Raw genomic sequence first — 23,803 nt, 5'->3', positions numbered from 1 at the left:
CTGAAAGCAAGGGTTTCTTTCTCTCTGTTCAAGCCTCTCACCAGATCACACCTTTTCAGCATCCACATGTTCTAGCACGAGTGCCTTTTTCTCATGAATGCTTCATCCCCGCATGCATTTCATGAATTACAGGTTAATAGTTTGTTGTGTTATAGTCCTCACCACGGCTTGCAGAAGAATTGTCAGCTCCGATATCCAGAGCACCTTCGCCTCCCTCTCCCTCTTTTGCACCTTAGTGCACCTTAGCGTTGCTATATTGTTCTCTTAACGTTTCTTCATTTTTTTCTTTTCTCTGACTCGGGAGAGAATTGGTGTTCGTAGGTTCATTTGTTCTCAAGTTCTATCAATTGAAAAGTTTCTATAGAGCTCTGCAGCGCTGAAAGGTTACTCTTGACCAGGCTCCGCAATTGTGGAATCGTTCTGCGTGCTTCGCGCTCTGTTGGTTCACGTGGTCTCCGCCAGCCCTGTGCAAGCCGCACCAGCTGCTGGCTGCACTCCGCGCCTTTTCTTAATGCGGGACACAGAAAGAAGAAAAACTGCTGCCGCTGCTTTTGTCTTTCTGTCTGCAGCATGGCTGGTTAAAAGCAGCTAAGTAAATAAAGTTCATTGCGAGCCATGCCAAGACAAACGCATCCACACGAAGCCACTCCGGCTGCATGGTTGCTCACGATACCAGGATGACCCCTGGTCCAGCGGCCCCCTCTGGGAAGGGGCCCAGGCCAGCTCCCCTGGGACGGGCACATGTCAAGCCCCCTCCCCCACTTTGAAGAGCAGAGAGCAAGAGAGCTTCTTGCGGTTTTTCATTCTTAAATATGTTATCATAGAGGCGTTATCAGCTTTTTTCTAATTGGCGTATCAGTGTGCTAATTCTCAGAGCTAGCTAGCGATTGGTTTTTCAGGCTCGGAGGAAGCTGCTAGCAGCACCTCACAGAGAAATGCTTCCGTGGCTGACTTTTTCCCTCTTCACCACAAGTCAATTAATGCAAAACCAGCACACAGATTGCCATCTACCTTCCTACTTGTTAAATTAACTCAAACAACTCACCTCTGTAAGAATAAGCAAGTGCTTTATGATAATTGCCTTTTCCCAGGGTAGCTTTGTCTTACTAGAACACAACTGGAATCCTCTGTGGCTAAAATTAATTAAATGCGCATAATTTTTTCTTTCTGTTTTTTTTTTTTTTCTTTTCTGATTTGCTGTCAATGGAAGCAAAAGATGCCATTGGAAGACTGTGCTTTTAGCATTTCAAGCTACAGTGCTTGTGAAGTAGTTTCCCAAGAGAAACTAGTCTGTTATCAAAGAATGTTTTCATCATATTTGTGAGAGTTTTAGGAAACGCAACTTTGTGTAGAAGACAATGGGAGTGGAGAATGACAATTCCTCTATAAGCACTGAATGTCCTATTAGTTTTGAGGACTGTTCAAGGAGATGCTTAAGATAATTGATGATTCTATTCCAATCCAAGTCTGCAAATCTGATGAAACCCACCAGTTTTTCATATTTTGAATTTACATCTCCTGTTTGGGATGGAATTCGTCACATCCAGCTGGGTTTTTTGAGTTGTCTTGGTTTTTCAGAAGAATCCGAATGAGTTTTAGCTGGTGTATATTGCAGAGAATAAGTGATACATTTCCTTTATTGTGAACAAAGTTGTCCATATCCCTTAACCAGAAAGCATGAGCTGATTATTTTATTCCTGTGTTTATACAAGTATGGAGATACAATTCACTTGTCTTGAAGTTATTTAAAGCTTATGACAAACAGGACTGTAGTAACTAGAAGCATAATTTGAATGGTAACTTTCCAGCTTATTAGACATTTTGACTGGGTTTTTTTCCTGGCAGTTGGTAAATGTAGTATGTAGGTTGACCTGACAATCTTGACAGCTGAACTTGTGCATTAAAAAATTACAATAACGTTTAGTCTCTATATACTAACAGTAAAAACAAACAAACAAACCCACCCCCCCAACAATAAACTAGGGTAAATAAACATCTTTCTGCCTCACACAGACTGATGCTAGTTGGAAATCTGTTACTCTACTTTTTTCTTTTTTTTTTTAAACTTTTTTCATGCCAGAGAAATAAAATTTCTGCAATTTCCTGTGGCCCTGTTCCATTAGAGTATTTCCTGCTTCATTGGGCCACCCACTGAGTAGATTTTGTGGCCCTCTTTGTTAGCCTAAAAAGGAGGCTTTAAAAGAGATTAAAAAGTTAAATGCATATTTACTCTTTTTCCTGTTGACTATGTTTTTTTTTCCCTGAAATAATAAGATTTTATTAGTATGTCAAATCAAACAGTATTCATAAAATACTAGAAATCATATCATTTAAACAGATGAAACTGTAGGACTTTAGGAGAAAGTTGCATTCCTCCTTAAAGACAGTGTTATGATTTAATAGTAATATAGATATGGTATGCACAGGTCACTTCAAAATTTGTTGTGGCTTTTTGCATATTAATCTTGAAAGTGCACAGACTCAGATTATTTTCATTTTCAACTGATTGGAATCCCTTGGGCATCCAGTGATATTCTCTCTGTGTATGATCAGGGAGAGGGAAGAATCAGAACACTTGTTTGCAACTGTCCATTTCACGTGCACTGGCAAACATTGTGCCAAGTCTGTGCCTGCAGTAGTAAATAAGTGCTACTTAGAAAAATGGTATTAAACCAAGAACTTCATGTTTAATACTTTTTTTTTTTTTTTCCTTTTTTTCTTTTTTCAATTTTGGACTGGTGGGGTTTGTCAAAAGTTACACAATGCCAATGCACTTAATCAAGGAGTCCACACGTCTCAAGCAAAAGTGTGTTGGGTATGAGTCAAACACTTCAGTTTGTGACTAAAAGCTGCAATCAGTAAACAATCCTCACTGAATTACATAGCAGTCAAAAAAGGAAAGAACTGTGTGCACCTTTTCCAAAGTATGGTAGTGTGAACTCACTATTGACAGTGGATGTGGATCTTGAAAGGCATTTAGCATCTCAATACAGCTTTTGACCTGGATCTAAACAGACAAACTTTTAAACTGTATTTTATTGCTTGAAGTGTGGGTAAATTACAGTTTTTAACAACAGGAGATACACAGGACAAAGTGACAGGACTACATGGTTATTGCAGTAGTCTGTACATAAGCTGAAGCTATGGTGTTGCTCAACTACTCCATGTAAGGCTTCCACTTCAATCTGAGGATGTTCTAATGAAGGACTATTAAATTTTATTGCACATTTAAGTGTGTGCCTACCTAAATGAAATGCCTTTTCTTGGGCTTGCCACTAGGAAAATTTCTGCTGGAGAATATAGCAGAGTCCCCTAGTGGAAATATGCTGATGGAAGGAATTCTTATTAGTACTGCTAACCACTCTCTGAATAACAAAAACTGACAGTAGCACTCTGCTGTTGGCAAAACTGGATCTGCATGAGAGTTTTTTGCCTTCACAGCTGGCTAGTTGCCTTTTTTGTCCATGCTTCTGGCTGTGGAAGGATCTTGACTGGCAAAATTTTAGCACACTTACCCTTAGATATCATGGCTTGAATGTGAGAACAAATGATGTTGCATGCAGGTCTTGCTTTTTATCTGATGAGGCAGTGAACAAATTTAATTCCTTACACCCAGGAATAGATGACTGCTGTCTACAAAATGCCTGATTTTTTATTTATTTATTATACATATGTATAACTAAAATAATGAAATGTATTCCTATAATGTCTTGAGAGTTGTAGTGGAGGAGTAGGATTTGTCAAGAATTTGAAGCACTGAACTTACCAGCTGGAGTTGATTTTTGCTGGATACTATTTTGTGATTTAGGTGCTGGGGAAAATTGCTTCTGAATTGTTCCTTCTGATGGAGGTCCTAGGACTACTGAAACTTGAGAGGGGAAGAGATTGTGTATTAGATTGCAGCTGGACCCCTTCACTTTCTTTTAATCAAGCTATGAAGATGTGTTCAAGGAAGGCTCTGTAGGCAGCAGGTGTTTGCTAGATTCTTGGTTTAACAATGTTGGCCTAGTCAGGTGTGTGTGCGGTGTTAATGAAGGAATTCTTGTGTGTAATTTCCATGCATAGCTCTGTGTAAGACATACTTGGCTTTTTTTGGTGCAGCTGCTCTTTGCATGCAGCTCTGAAGTTTTACCCTGGGACTAATCAGCACAGGGACTGGGTGGGAAGTGCGGAGAATGTTTTCTCCTGACTGGTGCCTCTGTCCAGGGGCCTGGCAGGCAATGCTGTGGCATTATTGATGCAGGTGTTCTTCAGGGCATGAGGATGCAACCCTAAAAAGTGGTGGTGGTTTGGGGTTTTTTTAATTAAGAGAGCAATGAAACTTGTTTCTCATCCCACAAGAGATGAAGGATGGATGGGGCCTCTGGCTAACTGGAATAACTGGATTACAGGCACGGAGGACCGAGCTTTTCTGGCAAGTTGTTACTAACATAGGTGCCTCAGGGACTTGTCAAGGAGAAATCTTTTTAATCCGTCAGTGGTCGCCTCGGTGAGGAATGTCCAGCTTATCCTGGTACGCGGTTTGTCCCGGTCAGAAAGTGTCACTGGGGCACGGAGGTGCGGATGGCCGAGGGCTGCGGAGAGATGGAGCGGAAGGCGTTCGGGGCAGTGCGGAGCCGGTCGGGCTGCGCTGCGTCCTTGCTCTCGGACATCTTTGGAACCGTGCTGGGAGGCGCTGCCTGCGCCGCGGGGCAGCCAGCGGCTCCCCCCGCCCGCGGACGGCCCCGCGCTGCGGCGGCAGCCGGCGCGGCACTTCCTGTCTGGGGCTGGCAGCGGAAGGACCGCGCGCGCCGCCCCGCAGGAAGCGCTCCCGCCGCCGCGCGCCGTGGCGGTGAGCGCTCCGCCCGCCCGCGGGAGCGCGCCTCGCCGCCGGCCCCTGCGCGCGCCCGCCCGTCAATGTGAAGCCGCTCCGGCAACGTAAACATGGCGACGTCCGTGCATGAGGGGCCCACGAACCAGCTCGACCTTCTCATTCGGGCCGGTGAGTTGCGCCGCCCGGGCCGACGCGGGGTGGGAGGGGGGACGGGCCGGGGCGGGGAGGGGGGGGAAGGCGCAGCGCACGGCGTGCTCAGGCGGCGGGTGGGAGGCAATGGAGGGCAATCAGGAAGTGATCACCTTGGTAGCGGCCGGCCCAGCTAGCGGCCGACCCACGGCACTTGCCTCACGGCGCGGGCGGCACTAGCGGGGTCGCTGCGCCTGGAGTTGCGGAGGGGTGTGCGGAGGAGTTTAGCAGGGTTTTGGAGGCTGGGGCGAGAACCAGGAAGTGCGCGAGGCTGTTGTCCTCCCGCCTTTACCGGCCCGCTCCGAGCGCCGCCGCCACGCTGTCTGAGCGGGCAGGCCGAACGCCGCCGCGCACCGCACGTAGGGCCGCGGCCCAGCCTCCCCGGCCACCGCACCCCCGCGTGCGTTTCCCGCTATTCCGCTGCCTTCCCCCCGTGCCCTCTTAAACTCTGCTCTAGCGACGGGGAGGGAGGAGGCGCCGCTGGCAGGGCCGCGGCCCCACGTGTGCGACGCGGGGGGGCGGTGGCGCCCCCTCCCCCACGCGCGCCGCGTAGCGGAAGCTGCACGTTCCCCGGGGCCCCGCGCGGGGGAGGGGCCGCCGTCGCTGGCGGGTGGGGTGCTCTGGCTGCCAATGGGCGCGAGGCTGGGACAGGAGTGGCGGCGCGGCGCTGGAGGCGCGTACGGCACCGGAGGGAAGCTGACTGTAAACACGGAAGTAGCCGCTCCGCCGCCGCACGTGGCCGCACCTTCCTGCCTGTGGGCGCCCCCGACGGGTGGGGGAAGGGCGGGTGGTTGCGTCGTCCCCGGCCGAGCCTCACCCTCCGGGCAGCCCCGCAGCCACGGTAGGGTGAGGAGGCGCGAGGTGGCGGGAATTCCGTTCCCTGCCGCCGGCCCGTGCAGGTGCCGCGCTTTCTCTGGCCGCTCCTCCGAGCCATCAGACCTTGCAGTCCTCGGGCCCAGCTGCTGCCGGGACATGGGCCGTTTACCCAAGCTGTAGCACTTTCTCGGTGTTGGGTTCAGAGTCCTGCATGGTTTGGCCTCTTTCCGTTTTGTTAAATCTGTCAGACAGTAGGATACTGTAGTGATCCCAGGACTTGTCTTAAAGTGTGGTAAAGCCCTGGAGAACGAGCAAGATTACAACTGACCCAAACCTCAAATGCAGTATCAAGCACTCAGTTCTCCACCGAAGTTGTACCAGATCTGATTTTATTTTTGCCTTTACAATATGGAGCTTAACTTCTGAAAGTAGTCCTTGGAACCATAAACAATAGTGTCGAGCATTGCAGGTAATGAATTGTGCAGTAGCTGCACATGAATTTTCAGAGAGAGTCAAGCTTAATACTGATTTTGCATTGACATGGCAGTGGGTTTATACAGGCCTAAAGGTAAATGCTCTGTCGTTTACCAATGTATTAACATATGATTTCAGAACGGGCCAAGTTACATAATCATAATTTTTTTTATTTAATGTGGAAAAATACCCAGGGTTTTTGGAGGGGGGGGTGACCCACACCCCAGACAGGCAAAAATACCCCACTATAAAGCAGTGAATAACTGTTCTGCTGCATAACAAATGGAGAGTAGGTCCTAAACATTCTGACACGTGGGTCTACTGGAGCAATAGCTTCACTTTGCCAGTAGAAAAGCTCTCATTTCTGCAGGTCTCACTGCTGCAGATTTCACTGAGTTGTTTTTTACTTTTGATTGTCCTGAATAGAGAACATTTAAGTAGTTGTTCATTGTGCCAACACCTTCTTAAGCCACTGTAACTAGATTGCTTGAGAGTGAGCCTTTAGATAAATAATGAATGTCCTTTGCATTGCTCTTTCTGATGTCCTTTGTTATACTGATATCATTAGCCCAACCAGCTAAATTCCATTTTTTTTCATATTTGCATTGCAGTGAGTGATACCTATGCATGTCTAGTATATTACAGTACAGTAGATAGTATTCCTATCATTATACTATCAAGATACCATATCTGTTTACTTAGTTTTGTATGTAGATGATATCACGTGGATTTAAGTGAGGAATTCTTTATCCTAAGGGATTATGATAATTATATGTTGCCTTTTCCCATGGTTGCTTGTTTCAGTGTTGACAAAACTTCACTGTTACTAACAGTGCACTAACAGTGCAGGAAGTAAGATGGACCAAAATTGTTACTGCTTAGTGTTATCTTAATTGCAGTTGTAAGAGCAACTCCTAAATGACTTTGCAAAGATATGTTTTGGCTTTGTAGTTAGTATTTCTGCCAATATTGGGCTGATGACATATGGCTCACTGAGAAATAAGTATTTTGAGATGGTTGCTCTCATCTTTCTTACTGATTTGCCTTTATGCAGTGAGTTAGGCATCATCCTTAAATTGTGTGCAGCTGAGAATCTTGAACAGAGGCAGGCTTAGGGAAATACTGAAAAACATAAGAAATTGGTTTTTTGGTTTCTGAATAAATGTTCATCATAAAACAAGCAGTAAGCAGAAGAATGCTGTCTTTTCCAGTCAAGTTTTGCATTCAGAAAGATTTCTGGGTATTACCTATAGAGGCAATTCAGTTGCTTTTGATTAAGATGTCATTTGAGTACTATTACTAACTTCCACTGCTGTTTTTAAATGCTAAAATAAAACAAGCACGTGAATGCCAGTGAACTTTTATGGGGTTTGTTAGTGTATGTGTAGTCATTCTTTACTGAATTCCATGCTTGGAATTGTGAATTCTTCATTAAAATGTTGCTCTGGTTGCCTGATAGTGTTAAAGGGTAAGCTATTGCAGGTGCTACAGTTAAGTGTTTGCCTTGTAAATGCAGACATTGATAGTACTTCAGGTTAAGGTTAGGGCTGAAGTGCAGTGCAAAAGAGTACCATTTTGAAAATTTCGGTTTGTCTTTTCAGTCTCATAGATTGCTTTCACAAATTTTGTTGATCTTATGTTAAAAGGGGAGACATTGTAACCAAATGGACATGTTTCCACTGAGTTTTTTTTTCTGTAAAGCTAAAGTACAGCCCTCTCAGACTTAATTACCACAGTTGGTATTTTGTAACAGCTGTTGAGAATCTTGAATAAATGCACACTCTTTGGGTAGAAAGTGGAGCAAGAAGATATTAGGTCAACAGTGAAGATAGATATCAACTAGCCTAGTTACCTATTTACACTTTAGATTTTAGATTGTTTTCTGAGGTATTTGTTTTTCTGTAAATAGATAAAAAAAATTTAATGAAATATTTTAAAATAAAGTGCCAAGGACTCAGATTCTTTCATAAAAGAAGTAAGATGAGATTTGACTTAAAAGAATGGAAGATAAGTGGTGGTGCTAGTTCTGATGTGTTCTAGATCAGTAAATGGCAGTTCTCATGTTACTCAGTTACCAAAGTGTGGAAAATTTACTTCCATCCACATAAACTACTTTGCTTCATTTGGGCAAGTGACAGTTCTTTCTGAAATGATTGTATAATATAACAGTCCTATACTTTATATTGTTTACAGAAACAGTACAATCTATTTTAGCTTTGGGGTCTTCCAAATAGTTGATAGCATAAATATAATAGAAATAGAATTGGGCTTTTTTAGAGAAATGGGTGATACACTGAAGTCTTTGATTAGAAGTGTTTCTGCCCATAGTGATACTTGTATATCAAAATCTTGGGAAATTGTGTTTTTTTCAATTGTAGTATCCTCCTCTGTTGTTTTGCTTTCCCCTCCCCATCTCTTTCGTGAGAAGTGTTGTGATACAACTGTAATTTAATTTATGACACTTCATTTAATCATCTGGAATAAGAGCCGCTTATTTTTTTCTTGTCCCATCCTTTCTCTGAAAGAGCCTGTTGCCCCACTTCATCTTTTATGGTGTCTTTTTTAGCTTTCAGAATCATGTCTTTTATCTGAACACTCTGACATGCTGTCTCCTGTTAGACATTTTCTAGCATGTTAGAAAGATATTTTACATATATTTGTATTAAGATACAAGTTTCTCCTTTTTTCTTCCCACTGTGTTGGTGCAGTAAACATTGCCTGTGAACAAATGCAAACTCTTGATGTTCACTGGGTAGACAAATGCCTGTAACGCTAAAACTATGTACTGGGTAAAGGAGAATTAGTTACAGCTGGGAAGACTTGAAACTTGGTAATAGAACTGAATTTAGTAAGTGTTTTAATAGCTGTCGTTTTGGCAATGTTAAGTTAGTTAGCTGTCATGACAGACAGACAGCATGTGTTGTTCTGGCCAAAGCCAGAAGTGTTACTATTTTTTGCTTGTTATTTCTTTAGGTGACAGGTTTAGTGGAGTCCCAAGTAGCTCCCATTGGAAAAGTATTTGTGAAGTGTATATTTTCAAACATCAGAAGCTTTTGTGTAGTAGATAGTGCTGTTTTTATGGGAAACAGAACAGTTGCTTAGGGGAGAGGTCCAGTGGCTCCTTTGCTCTGCTGTTACAGTTTTGCAGTCTTAGTCCCTAACGCTCGTTGCATTTTGTTTCCCTCCACTTTGGTCCTTCAGCAGAATATCCTAGTACTGGAAAAGTACATAAATGGCTTTCTGCTATCTTTCTTGCCTTGTTCCTGCCCTCTGCTAAGTACCTCTTAGTTGTGGTGCAGCATCTGAACTGTTCTCTGTAGGAAAATTTTGTGTACTTTTAAGCATTTAGGGAGTTGTGAATTCAGTACCCTCTTACAACTGAAGTTTGTCAAGTAAGTTTGAATTTCTGTACAAAAGTCCTTTATATACTGAACCTAATGGCACAGAAGCAGCTTGGAGAAGCTTTGCTGACATGCTTTGAATCTGATTGCATGCATTAGAATAATAACATATAAAATACTGATTTGGACTTTTTAATTTCAGTAGTACTGTAGAATTTATACATTTTTAACAACTATCTGAATATTGTTGCTGTAGTCTGATAATCAATGAAATTTTTTATCAGGTAGATGAGGGAAACTTGGTCATCAAATTCTGTGCAACTGAAACTTTTATTTAGAAAGAGAAATGTTTATGCAGAGGGTTTCCTGCAGGGCCGCTCTGTTACAATGCAGGTGGTCAGCCTCTAACTTTGGATATGCCCAAAAACTTACTTGGGAAAGAAACACTTGGTCAAGCATGGTAGCATCCAGGGTCTGCAGCTGGGGAAAGGGCTCATGTGCAAAATTCGTGCTGGTTATCACTGGTTATTCAAGGAACAGAGTGCACAATAAAGACCCTTGCCTGATTTTCCTGTGCTCTTAGGTAGGCTTTTATTGTTCACAGCCTAGGGTGGAGTAGTATTGTAATGTCAGCTTTAAACAGGCATCTACTGTTCCAAAGAAATAAACCCCTCTAAATAGCATCTCAGGCCATAGCTAATAGGTTGTGGTGGGAATCCCATCAGCCAGCAGGTGGGCAGCAGGCTGGTTCAGCAAGAACTTACAGTCACCTGTAATTTTGCATTTGTGCATCTTCCACATTTCATCCACTTTCAGTTTCTGGTTGATATGTTTAATCTGCTGGCTAGTAGGTTTATCAAGTTTTTAACCCCTGCATTTGAAAAAACTGCAGGATGCTGGAAGGCTTTTACCCCCATGTGAGCCTGTAGGGCAATCTGTGTGATCTGGTGTTTCCTTAAGGGAGAAGCAACTCTGACATTATGTTTCCTTGCTTTTCACTAAACAAACCTCAAGTTATTTCTTAGAAGTTTTCAGTAACAGCATAGATGTCTTGAAGTTTTTGTAGAGAATTATTCCTAAATCCTCTTTAGTTCTGTGATACTAGAGATAGGTGACTGCTTAAGCTAAAGATAGATCTCTTGGTTGCTGGCTGCCTGGCTGGAGTGGTTCAGCTTAGAGAAGATGGCTATAAATGGAAAGAGCAACTGAAGAGAGACAGCTACCTTGGCCAGAGTGTGGATAATGGACAACAGGTGTTTTTGCAGTCACTGCTTTTCAAAACCTTTAGAAGGGTGACGAATAGGGAGTTAGCTGTGAACAGAATTGTAGTTTTACATGGTACGTTGGGTTTTTTTTTTAGTGTTGCTGCCATGTACAAGGTGCTGTGATCTGCACTGTATCAAACTTAATTGTGCTCTCTTGAAGTTGCATTATTTTTGATTGTATTTCCTAAACTTTCAGAACTTGAAAAAAGAACTATTTTTACCTTCTTCCCTTAGTTTTTGCATAAACACCCTTTATACTATTTGTTGTGCTTTGTGTTTTTTTAACAACCAAGTTGCTAAAATGAACTCACAATTATTTTTTAATGTCAGAAATCAAATCAGGATATATATTTTGGAAACTTGTATTTATATATTTATATATTTATCCAATAGGCTGAAAATTTGAAGAGAGCCCTTTAGTTTTTAATGGGATAATAGTTGGAGACGGTACTACTTCTCTGTTCTGCGGCATTAATTTGTAATCATCCTCATCACAATCTGTTTTTTTCTGGTTAATTTGAAGGCAGAAGACAAATCTCAGTCTCTTTCTGTAAGCTCTTGGGCTCCTCATGGAAATGAGGAGCTTGCTCGTGAACCAGAAATCTAATCTAGAAGGTGACAGTGACAGTTCTGCTTATGTCTGCCCTAAATATTCCTGTTGACAGGATGGTATAAAAGGTGTGAAGACATCTGATAATTATGTGTTTTTCATGTTAAAGATTGAGAAGTACAGTTGTACAGGATACATGTGGTCTTCTGTAAGTAACCTCATAATTCTTTTTGTCTTCTTCTGCAGTAGAAGCATCAGTTCATGGCAGTAATGTGCATTGCACAGATAAGACAATTGAAGCTGCAGAGGCCTTGCTTCATATGGAGTCACCTACCTGCCTGAGAGACACCAGGAGTCCTGGTATGTCAGCCACAGTCTCTGCTCTGGGAGCCATTTCTCCTTCTACTAATCAGCAAAACAAGCAAAGTCAGAGACTTATTTCTGTGGAGCGCTGTATGCTGTTTAAAACATTTGCCTGCATATTTAAAAACTACTGCTTTGTTTGAGTTTTACATGATTTCTCCACTCTGCAACAAGTATACTTACAGATTAAATAATTTATCTGAGAGGAGTTGTTGGGAAGATAGCTGAGTAGCGGAATACTTAAAATTAATTTTTCTCCCCAAACATCATGGAATACTTCTTCACTGTGCAGGTGACAGAGCTCTGGCACAGATTGACCAGAGAGGCCATGGAGACTCTATCCTTGGAGATGGTAAAAAATACAGGATCCTGGGCAACCAGTTCTAGGTGGCCCAGCTTGAGCAAGGAGTTGGAGTTCTAACACCAGCCATTCTGTGTTCTGTGAATCTGACATTTTAAATTGCTAAAATAAAGAGTTATTTTAAAGGAAAAGTATTCTATCTTTCTATTTTAGAAAGAATACCCAAAAACAATGTGTTGCAAAGTGCTACCAGTCTAAAAAAACAGACCTTAATGTTGATGGTTATTTTAACTGATGTCCCTTCTGAAGTTGCTTAATATATGTTGGATGAAATAATGGTCAAACTGAAATGCAAAAGCTACAAAATAGGAAATGGAGATCAGAGTAACAATCAAAGATGAAGCTCTAATTTGTTTAAAGTTTAGTTTAGTTCTGAAGAATATTGGTGTGGTACTTGTTTTTGCCTAAAACTACTGATAAGTGTGCATTTTTTGGGTAATTGGATTGATTTTCAAGGTGACAGGATTTTGGAGCAGAAGCTTGCTACACCATTTCATATGCTTTTGTTTAAAATAATTTTATGTAAGATATATTAAAATAATCAGGTAGAAACTTCATCAGATATTCTTTTTTGCTTCTCTTGTAGTGGAAGTTTTTGTCCCTCCATGTGTGTCCACCCCAGAATTTATCCATGCAGCCATGAGACCTGATGTGATCACAGAAACTGTGGTGGAAGTATCAACAGAGGAATCTGAACAAATGGATGTGTCTCCCATTCCAACTTCCCCTGATATCCATGAGCCAATGAAAAAGAAAAAGGGTACATACGGCTTTTCATAGGAGCAATCTCAAAATTTTACTTGTTATCCACTGCTGTGGATGATGGAGTTGATACAGGGGAGGATGGATTGGATGGTCTAATCTCTTTGCTCATGCAAACAGATTGATGGGAGTCTGAAATGTGAGTTCTTAGAAAAATGGGTCTGCATCAAGAAAAAAGGGAGCAAGAGAATGGGCTTTGACAAGCCATAAAGGAAGATTGTTTTGCGTTGTGTATTTTAACACAAACTGGAGGAAGGATAGAGTATTGGATATATTTGGTGAGACGATAGACTTGGGGTTCATGCAATGAAGCAACAGGGTAAATGCTAACTTAAAAACATAAAATAGTTTACAAAATCATTATAAGATATTCTTTGTGAAATTTTTGTCTTTCTTGTCTAATTGGCATGTCTTGGAGGAGAAATAATTCAGAACACTTTAATTTCTAAGCATTTTGCTATCACATGAGAGGTTGGCACATGGTAAAGCTGTTCTCTCTGGTCTAGCAGTTTTGTTAGAGGTATCAGTACAGTTCACATAACTTGAAGAACACTGATATAATAGAGTTTCCAGACATGCTGAGATAGAATATTTACTTGTAATTTAGAGGGAAAAAAATGAAATGTAGTGATAAAATGATACAAATCCAAGATCTATGAGTCTTAGATTTAATAAAAATGCACATTAACTTGTTTGCATTTAAATCTGCCTAATGAAGTAAGCAACCAAATGATAATTACACTGGATGTGCAGTAGTAATCTAAGAATCTAAGTTTATCCATACTTGTAGCAAGGAAACAGCAGGAGAAAAATACACAAACTGTTTTTTTCAGCAAAGGCAAACTGTAAAATTTTACTCTGCATACTCTGCATAATACTTCTTTTTCCCCATATATGCAGCTGGCCGTAAGCCCAAGACCCAGCAATCAACTTTATATGATGGGTCTCCAGATCTAGGTATAAAGAAGAAACCTAGAGAAGGCAAAGGTATGTTTTTCCATTCATTGAGTCTTTAAAAATAAGCAGTGTATGTGCGTGGTATTTATCACAGAAAATGTACATATCTTTAAAAATGTGATGGATGAGATTGTACTGACTTTATTAGAGTTTTATTCAATGTCTTCAAATTTGTTTTTACAAGATCTAGCGTAAGGGTGTATGCTCTAGGAATCTCTTCCAATACCCTCCACAGTTAATAGACTTTCTCATATTTTATTTGCTTTACTTTGTGGTTATTGGCTTGTGATATCTTTTGTGTTGTGTATCAACTTCATGCTGTACACATAATTTATTAAGCTACTGCTCTAAGACTTGCTTTCAAGTAGAGGCAGCACATGAGCATTTAGAAAGGTGATGGTTGGAAATATGATTTCTTAGTTAATTGACAAAATTCAGTGGAATATATTCCTTGACTAATAGCTTCAGTTTAGTTTAAGGGGAAAACAAACGATGACGTGTTTATGTTTTGGTGAGTGGAAATTATGTGCAGGAGAGTTCTAGTTTCCTAATGTTTCTCATGACAAATAGAGGTCCCTTTCTTGGACTCCGAGCCCCTGCTATTCATTCAGTAAGAAAGACAGATGTTGGCTCAGAGGTTACCTTTGAAGTGATGTGCAGTGTATCAGCTCTTCCCCTGGCTACAGGTGAAAAATCTGGATCTCTTCTCCACTTAGTGCACTGAAAGTTGTTTGGAGATGTTGCTATAGCTGGAAGTAACAAAGTTTAGTGACTTGGAGTAGCAACACGCTAGGTGAAAGAATGTGCAGTGGTCAGGTCCACTATTATTTTGCCATTTGTTTGAAAGCAAAGTCTCTGCTGTTTATGTAATTCCTTATCTGGCTACAGCTGTTGAGTCTTCATGTTTGTCAGTATGGCAAGGAAGAATGGAACTGACTTCACAGAGATGTTTGTTTATGGAAACCAGTGCAAACGCTATTTAAACTTCCCTGCAGTGCCCACAGTAGCTTTTGGTATAGCAGTGGATTTCATTGGAGATGACATATTTTGTATCTGCTATATTTAAAAATACATCATGTTTAATAATTTCCTTTTTTTTGTAGTCTTGTTGAATCTTTACTTTTCTTTCTATTTCAGATTTTAGTATTGCACCTTTCTGTTACCTGAACAGTACTTTCTAATTGTCTTAGGTCCTAGTTTCCTCCACAAATAATTTGAAAAAGGAGGCCTGTATTTCTCTCTGTTCTCATTTGTGTGCTGGTGAATTCAGCTTTATAGCTTCTTGTTTAATAAAGTGGGAGATGGTACTGCTTTGTGGTTTATGGGAGATTTTTTAGCTTTCTTTTAAATTTATTTAATTTCTATGGCCTTTCCTAATGACCTACATATGTCTTGTTCTCATGAAGTATCTCATTCCATGTTTTATACTACAACTGGAATAAATCAGCATTTTTTCTTGATGTCCTGCAAAATATTTTCTTAACTGGATTTAATGTTTGTTACTTACTTCAAAATATCACTTGCAAAGGTAGGCTATTTCATATGCAGCATGTTTTTGGAAAACCAGGAATTACTCTACAGTTCAGTACTATCAGAGTTAAGTCATGGAGAAGGAGAGATGATTGTGCACATTTGGAAAGAGGATCCCTTGTTGGCATTCCTTCCTTTATGCATTCTGAGTACTTTCTGGTGCAAAGTGAGGCAGCTGTAAATCTGTGTCCCACAGTTTATTTATTTTCTTGAAGTTCCTGTTTGCTTTCTAATCCTGAAACCCACTTAGATTTTTGCGAACACTGTCGCAGAGCTACAGCATTTGGTGGTTGACCCAGAAATTTGCTTTCTAAGGAGCTAAGGAATAAAACCCCAGGGATTAATTTGCTAAAATTGAAGATGATTTAAAGATTCCTGAGTTCTCTTGTTGTTTCTTTTCTCATATAGGTCTTGTTCAAATGTCTTTGAAATCTAGTTGGATTTTGGCAGGTCTTGAGTCAGTACTTGCTGTTTTTTGGAGCTCATTGTAAAGTACGGTTTATCTCTATGAGGTGCATTTCCAGAACCTGTGGTCTTTTTCACCCTTTGAGGTTTTCAAAGATAGCTGACTTCTCAAAATCTGCAATAGTGATCTCTAATCTGCCTTAATTTATTTTAATTACCTTTGCATTTAATTATTTTTGCATGGCATAACAAGTGGTATGCTAGGCCATTAAATCTCAGGAATTAATGACTTTTTTACACACACAACATCACACACACACAGAAATACAATTTGGTCCATGTCCTTGGAGGTAAAGAATTGTTATTAATGTTCTGAGGTTATTATTCTTGTGGATCTGACTTAGTTCTTCCTTCTCAGAAACTTGAGTAGTCTTTTCCAGCTGTACAAATTGGAATGTGATCTGCTTTTTTTTTTTTTTTTTCCCCTTGGGTTCTCTTCCCCTCTTCCTAGATGCACATGGTCTGGTCAGACTGCAGACAGACCCTATGTTACATTTTCCAATAGTTGCTGTCAAAAATCCCTTCCTGAAGCTTCTCCAGTGAAGATGGTGCACTTCCTGAATACCTGAAAAGTGCACTAAATTCTTTAGCCTGACTTCATTTTATATCCCACTCATTAAAGAAAGGTACGGGGGATTTCTGCCCTGTGAATACTTGCTTTCAAGAAGTTGGACTGCCTTTGCATCTAGAAGGATGTTGGTCACGTTGCAACATATACTTGGGAAGGGTCAGAACATGGGCTGTCACCAGTTAGTGTGAGAGCCCCAGATCCTGGACAAACATAACCACAGCTGAGATGGTATGTTGCTGCATGTTGTATATCTTTTAAAAGTGACTTACTTATGTCCTCATCTTCTGCAGTGTCATAAAATACACTGGCACTTTCATGCCTTGTTTAATCAAATATGAGAAGAAAATTCTAGCACTCATCCTGCTGAATAGATAGATACTGGCTTGGAGCACTCTCCCGTACTTCTTTTCAAGAACTGAGAATGGGTACTGGATTGAACAGGTTCCTGTGCTGTATAGCAGATCACTTGGGTTAGCTCCTTACAGAATATTTATGGAAACTTCACTAAACTTAACAGAATTAATTAATATGTACAGGTTACATCCTCTGGGTAACATTGGTTGTAACACAGGTTATATGGAGAACTTCCTGTTATCTTTAAAAGCGGTTTTCTAACACATAAATGCTTTCTGATTATAGGAAATACAACGTACTTATGGGAGTTCCTTTTGGACCTTCTTCAGGACAAAAATACATGTCCTCGGTATATTAAATGGACTCAGAGAGAGAAAGGAATCTTTAAACTTGTGGATTCAAAAGCTGTCTCCAAACTCTGGGGAAAACACAAAAACAAACCTGACATGAACTATGAGACTATGGGAAGAGCTCTGAGGTAAAAACTCTTAGATCCTTAAGTTACCTACTGCAGTTTAAAATCTGATTCTTAATTTGCCCAGAGAAGTATAAAGATTCTGAAATTTTAAAAACCTTGCCCTTTTGCAGATTTAGCCTTCAGTCTTGCAGTCCCTGTAACTTTTTATGTTACCAGTAAATTTGCAATTTTAATTCCTGAAGTATGTACTTGAAAGGTAAGATTTTTTTTTCAGGTAGATCCTTCAGATCCTTTGCCTTGTGTGTTCTAATAGCTTCTTTCCATACCTCCTTACATTGTAGATTTTACTGTGATTACTTCAGGTTTGCTTCTTAGCACAGAATGAGATTTTCTTTAAAATCTGTCACTATCTTGCTTACTACTTAATTGTACTTTCCTTGCAGATACTACTATCAAAGAGGAATCCTGGCAAAAGTTGAGGGACAGAGGCTTGTATATCAGTTTAAGGAGATGCCAAAAAATATAGTTGTCATAGATGATGACAAAAGTGAGTCTTGCAATGAAGATTTGTCAATGCCTACAGATGAAAAATCCCTGGAAAGAGTGTCTTTATCTGCAGAAAACCTTTTAAAAGCAGCAACCTCTGCACGTGGAGGAAAAAATTCTTCTCAGTTAAGTTGTACAAGAACAGAAAAAGAAGTCACCAGAGTTGTGAATATTGCCTCACCAGCTCATGACACATCCTCATCTCATCCTTCTGCTACTGCTGCTACTGTCCCAGCAACAACAGCTCCCAGGTTTGTGTTAATGGGGCTGTTAAATTTCCAAAGTCCTATTGCTAGCAAAGTCCTATTGCTGTGCAAAAGGTTTGGGGTTGGGTTCTTTGCTTTCTGGTTTGGCTTTTTCATTTTTTTTGTTACAGTTTGGTTTGGGTTTTTATAAGTACCAGTTAAAAACCTGTCTCTCTTAGAATTGTCTGTCCTTGTTGACATCGGTAATGGTGCCCTGTGTTTTGGCCTAAATATACACATTTATTTTGTAGGACTGTTCGTGTGGCAATGCAGGTGCCTGTTGTCATGACCTCTCTGGGACAGAAAATCTCAACTGTGGCAGTGCAGTCAGTAAATGCAGGGTCACCATTAATAACCAGCACAAGTCCAACTACAGCAACAACTCCAAAGGTAGTAATCCAGACAATCCCTACTGCGATGCCAACCTCTGCTGAAAATGGAGACAAAATCACAATGCAGCCCACCAAAATCATCACAATCCCTGCCACGCAACTCACGCAGTGTCAGTTGCAAACGAAAACAGGCCTGTCTGGGTCAGGAAGTATCAACATTGTGGGAGCCCCATTGGCTGTTAGAGCACTAACCCCAGTGTCCATAGCTCATGGGACACCACTAATGAGACTGTCAGTTCCTGCTCAGCAGGCCTCTGGCCAGACTCCTCCCAGGGTGATTAGTGCAGTTCTCAAAGGTCCAGAAGTTAAATCAGACACAGCCACTTCGAAACAGGAATGTGAAGTGAAAACACTGCAGCTGGTAAAAGAGGAGAAGCCAGTGGATGGAAGCAAGACTGTGACCCACGTAGTAGTAGTTAGTACACCCTCAGCTATTGCCCTTCCTGTAACAATGAAAACAGAAGGAATCATCACATGTGAGAAATGAAGAATAGGTTTTTTTCCAGCATGGACTTCTAACTGTTATGGTTTTGAATATACTGACATAATTGGGGGAGGGATGTGGATGCCACCACCAAATCATAAAGGAGAGTTTTGGAATGCTAATAAACATGCATATGTTGAAGACTTACTGGAAAAAAATTATTTTCCTGTGTTTCAGTGGGAATTAAACCACACTGATATGCTGATAAAAACTGCCTCTTCCAGTTGGGAAGCAGCTGAACCTATGGAGAAGGAGAGAGGGACTGAAAAGGGACCAAACAATTTCACTACGCTACCGGTTACCAAGTTACACTAAGACCTGAAACACTAAGAGAGAACTGTGTGAGAGGTTTGCCCTGGTTTTTAGTTTTCAGGGGGAGAGGAAAGTCTCATTGTTACACAAATGGCAAATTTGATGCATTTTATGTGCATACCAGCGATTACTACTGTGTGCCCACAGTACTCAACTGGTGCTATGTGAAAAACTATGCTACTAGGTATTGTAGGAACTGAAATAAAGGAGATTAAAGAGCTTCTAAAAGAAGACAGAGACCTAGAGGGATTTCTGTATCATACAGCTTAAGCAGATTCAAATTGAAAGCCTTAGACTGATTTTCAGTTATCTTTCTTGAAATAAGCTAATGGCTTGTTTGTGTAAAGCTTTTTTATTAAAAGAAATTTTTTAAAAACCTTGTACCTAGCACAGTATTGTTATAGAATAACATGTAACATATTTTCTATGGTAGTTAAGAGTCTGTCTAAATTTCTTAATCCTGGACAAAGTAGCAGCAGGTTTTCTGCCTTCTGCTGTACTATGCCTGTTTCTCTCACTTAGCCTTGACATCTGTGCATACATTTCAGTTTCAGTTCTACTCTCACTTCAGAGGTCACGCCCAGCATGAGCTTTTGTCAGGTAGTTCTAAACCTGTAAATTTTTTTAGTTGAAGTTAAGAGGGAAGTACCAGTGTTCAGAACGAACTATAATAGTTTGTATATTCAACATTTGAAGTATATTCTATTTTGTTGTACTCTTGTTTCAAAGTGTATTCAAGTAGGTTTTACTGAAATACAGAAAGAAAATTTAATGGTGTTTGGTGTGCTTTTTATTTTTTCCTTCCTCCTTTCTGCTAGCCTGTTAACCTTCTTTTCTTATTTGAAAGCTTCCAGGCATTCATCCTGGTATAGATGATACCGTGTGAAATTTTGGGACTCCTCCTCGCTTCAAAGGGCTGATCAGCCCTCTCACTCTGTTTAAAAACCTGTGAAGCTTGCTGTAGCTGGTGAGGTAACTTCTGGCAGGGGTCTAGTTCTTACACATTTTCAGGATGGTGAGCATACACATGAGTTCTGTTAACTGCCTAACTGCTTCTCCAGCTACACCAGATATTAGTTCTGTATTTCCAGGCCATGTGCGTGGCTTGAAATGTAGCTTACCCTGGTGTCACAGGCACCACACTGGCACAGCAGGCTGTGGGTAGTCAGGTGCACAGTGGACCCCCAGTTCCTAGTGATATGCCCTGAAAAGTCTTCCAGGCAGGAGCTTGGGTAATCTTGAAATTGCTGAAGTCTAAATGATCATCTAAGTACTTCATGCCTGGAGGAGCAATTTTAACAGCTGTCTGGAACTGAAGTCTTCCATAATGCTAAAAGACACCAGAATTAAATACTTTACATGCTGAGAACCAGGTTGGTTGTAGAGTCCTTGCAGCAAGGCCCATTTTTCCCTTCAGCTGGTAAGAAAAGTGGAAATAGCTCCACACAGCCAGGCCAGCATGTGGAGGACTAGGAAAGGCTTCTGGAAAAACAATTCTTTTTCATCCTCTTGAGCAGGAAAGTGGAGTTTAAGAACTAAATGAAGCTGGAGCAGATAAAAAATGATGTATAAGGCAGCAATCCCTTCCATTTGCAGCAATCCAAAGAATTAAAGGTTCTTGCATATGAACTGTGTTTCTGGCATGGGGTAGAGGACAAAGACCCCTTTACACAAGGAAATGGAGAGAGGAGAATTTTTTCTAAGAAAGAGGAAGGAAAGAGAAGGAGGGGAACCTGGGAAATCTCTCCATTAATTTGGCAGTCCAAAATGCACTAATGTTCTGTGTAAAGGGAATTGGAGTAGTGTAAAGAGAGGCAGGTGAAATACATCTGAACCAAAGAAGTGAGAAACAAGGCTTTTGAAACCTACAATTTTAAGTCCAGTCTGTAAGAAACCTTATTCTAAATGGCTGTTATTTGCTTGTATCTGAAAGAGATGCTGTATCTCAGAGCATGAAGTATATATGTTGAGTATTTGTAATTAAGACCTTTCCAACACCTAATTTAGATGAAGTCAAATGGGGACAAACTATCTTCCTGGAATTAGATAAGGATCTCCAGCTGATGACCTTCTCTTCTTAATGCTGAGACTTCCTTATGTAATGGCAAAAAGTAGAGGAATGAAGGCGCTCAACTCTGCTAGTGATGGGATAGTCAGCTCATAGCAAGCTCTGAGACTGCCAGTGCTGTATCTTGCCACAGAACCAGTGAAGGTCCTTTGGCCACCAGTGATACTGACTGCCAGAGAATATTTACCTGGAGTTCATGAAGTGCTGTGAGAATTACAATCTGTGTGAGGATGTGCTGTAAATTAAATGGAAAGGGCACTTAACCTGATTCTGTAAATTAGTATATTTTTATTGGTGGTATTGGAGGACATGACCTCAGGATGAGGAAGCTTTGGTCAGGTTTGTAACATGTGAACCAGATGAAAGGACCACTAGAATATTGAAATAGTATCTAGCTATACTTCCAGGCTTTTGCAATCCCATTGAAAAACCTGTTGTTTTGTACATGTGTGAAAGTGGAATTCACTTTTACATATGAATCTGGTGGCTCATGTAGAAGAGTCCAGGCTTAATGCATCTTTGGCAAGCAGTAACTCGAAGATGTGTGGGTAGAATGAAATGTGTGGAGTGTGCTTTATACAGAAGGCATTGAGACATACACAGATGTGGTAGCACTGATTTTGCAGATAAAAACCTTTTCTTTTTCAAATCCACTGTTTTAAGTTACAGAATGAAAAGGGTGATGCTGTATAATCCACAGGGGGAAAAAAGTCATAACTGTGAATTGCAACTCAGAATAAAGGTCTGAGTGTCAAAAATAAGGAAAGCTGAAAGGGGAATCCTATTCCAGAGGCAATGTTTTTTTTAACTCTTGCACATCTTTCCTAGTGAAGGGTTCTGGGCCTTGACACAACTGAAGTTGTCTGGGTCAAGTGTGCTGAAAGGAAGGCTGAGCTCTTGGGATCCTCTGCTAAATGATTTCATCAACTTTAGGGCTTTGGAGAGTTACATCTGAGCATCTGAGGTGATCACGTATAAGTGAGCTGGGGCGGTCAGAAGCTGAGAAGAAAATGGAGAGGTGCCTGAAGGCTCAAATTCATACTCAGCATGACATGCAGCAGGCATCTCAGCTGCATGTGAAGATTGTTACTGCCAGAATAAGCAAAGTGCACTCTGCCTTGTAGAGACAGTTCAAATAGCAGGTGTTAAGCTTATTAAGATCCAAATGACACTGTATTTGGAATCTAATTGTTCTTCAGGAGAGATAGTGTTTTAATAAGCTTGCAACAGCTTCTGCCTTTCAGCAAATTAAACAAGTGGGTAATTTCTTTCTGCAGCTTGCTTGAGAATGAGGTAAAAGTGTAACTGCTAAAGCTAAAACAGCCTTTATTCAAGATGAAAGCAAGGGATCTGTGGAGACCTTTTAGCCTTGATGTGCTTATAAGGCATACACATCCATAAGAAGAGCTTAGAAGACATTCTTTTAATTGTAAGAGTCATACTGCTACACAGGGAAAAAAAATCCTTTCAGCTTCTTCTGAAAAATATTTAGTGTACTGGTATTTATAGCTGGCGAAAGAATTTCAGTGCTGCAGGCTTGCCTCTTGCTGTATAAAACAAAGCAAGAGCAATAATCCATTTAAGTTTTCCAAAGGGGTCTGTCTGCAAAATAAATCATGGCATGTACTGGAGTAAAAGGGTGAAGCTGCCTGGGAACTTACCAATTAATTTCTGCGTCCTGTCTATCTTTTTATTAAAATTCAGCAGAAAGGATTTGCCATTGGGCTGTAGCAGGGATTTCCTGAGTAGGATAGTATTAAGAATTACCTTAAGAGTCTGCAGCCTTTTCAGTTATTCCACCCCCTCTTGCCTTCAAAATTACCCTTTAAGGAGTTGCAGTAGTGAACATCTACTGTAACATGTCCAGGATGAAAGAATCCCAGCCCTTTCCACTTCAGAAGAGGTTCTGCAGTGATGGCTGTATCATACAAATCATGGTCTTTCTCAACAGTTTGGTTTCTTGTGTACAAAAATTAAATGCTGCAAGCAAAAGAATGAATTAAAATGTCTTAAGATTCACTTAAGATTCACAGATACACTCCACTGTGAGAGTGACAGGGAGAATTCTGCAGCTGTGGTAGTTTAGTTCCTGCTGGTAAAAAGCCTCCCATAATTGAGCCTGTGGCTCTATGATCTGGCATAGGTGGAAAGGTGCCACACTGATGGACAACTTGATTTGCCTGAGGTAAACGGAGCTGCTTATACAAAAGTGAAATTAAATAATGGGTTTTTTGGTGGGAGTGGTGGGGATTTTTGGTAATGGTTTAGTTTGTTTTTAAATACAGACCTGATCTTTGCTGTCAAGTCAGGGCTTTCTACCACAAGTGTAGTTTCTTCCAGAAACTGCCAAAAGGAGTCTGGATGGAAGCTCAAGCTTCTGGTGTGACTTTGTGGTAGATGTGCAAGGATTTGACCTACTAAAGCTACTGTCTTAGAGGTCTACATTGTGGTGTTGATTTTAGAAGTGTCGATGACTATAGATGTTAATTAATGGGCACTTGTATTACTTCTCCTTGCAAGACCATTT

The 23,803-nt window shown here is 40.9% G+C and overlaps 1 protein-coding gene across 12 annotated transcripts in view; it reads left to right on the top strand.

The window, feature by feature from the left end:
- The window catches only part of ELF2 (E74 like ETS transcription factor 2), a 35,180-nt gene extending 15,195 nt beyond the window's left edge, over nucleotides 1-19,985 (top strand). For 10 of the 12 annotated variants that reach the window (XM_058837287.1, XM_058837285.1, XM_058837281.1 and 7 more), the window contains 6 exons: nucleotides 11,695-11,808; nucleotides 12,759-12,932; nucleotides 13,835-13,921; nucleotides 17,097-17,289; nucleotides 17,673-18,026; nucleotides 18,272-19,985. In XM_058837287.1, the coding sequence (XP_058693270.1) occupies nucleotides 11,769-11,808; nucleotides 12,759-12,932; nucleotides 13,835-13,921; nucleotides 17,097-17,289; nucleotides 17,673-18,026; nucleotides 18,272-18,899 (1,476 nt within the window). In that variant the 5' untranslated portion in view covers nucleotides 11,695-11,768 and the 3' untranslated portion in view covers nucleotides 18,900-19,985. Of the gene's footprint in view, nucleotides 1-4,771; nucleotides 4,982-11,694; nucleotides 11,809-12,758; nucleotides 12,933-13,834; nucleotides 13,922-17,096; nucleotides 17,290-17,672; nucleotides 18,027-18,271 lie in introns of those variants that run through there. The other 2 variants (XM_058837289.1, XM_058837283.1) reach the window with 2 other exon arrangements.
- The last annotated feature ends 3,818 nt before the right edge of the window (nucleotides 19,986-23,803 follow it).

Source organism: Poecile atricapillus, chromosome 4 (assembly GCF_030490865.1).
Source record: "Poecile atricapillus isolate bPoeAtr1 chromosome 4, bPoeAtr1.hap1, whole genome shotgun sequence".
Taxonomy (NCBI): domain Eukaryota; kingdom Metazoa; phylum Chordata; class Aves; order Passeriformes; family Paridae; genus Poecile; species Poecile atricapillus.
Note: the sequence above shows the minus strand (reverse complement) of the source record. Positions and strands in the feature narration are given on the sequence as shown.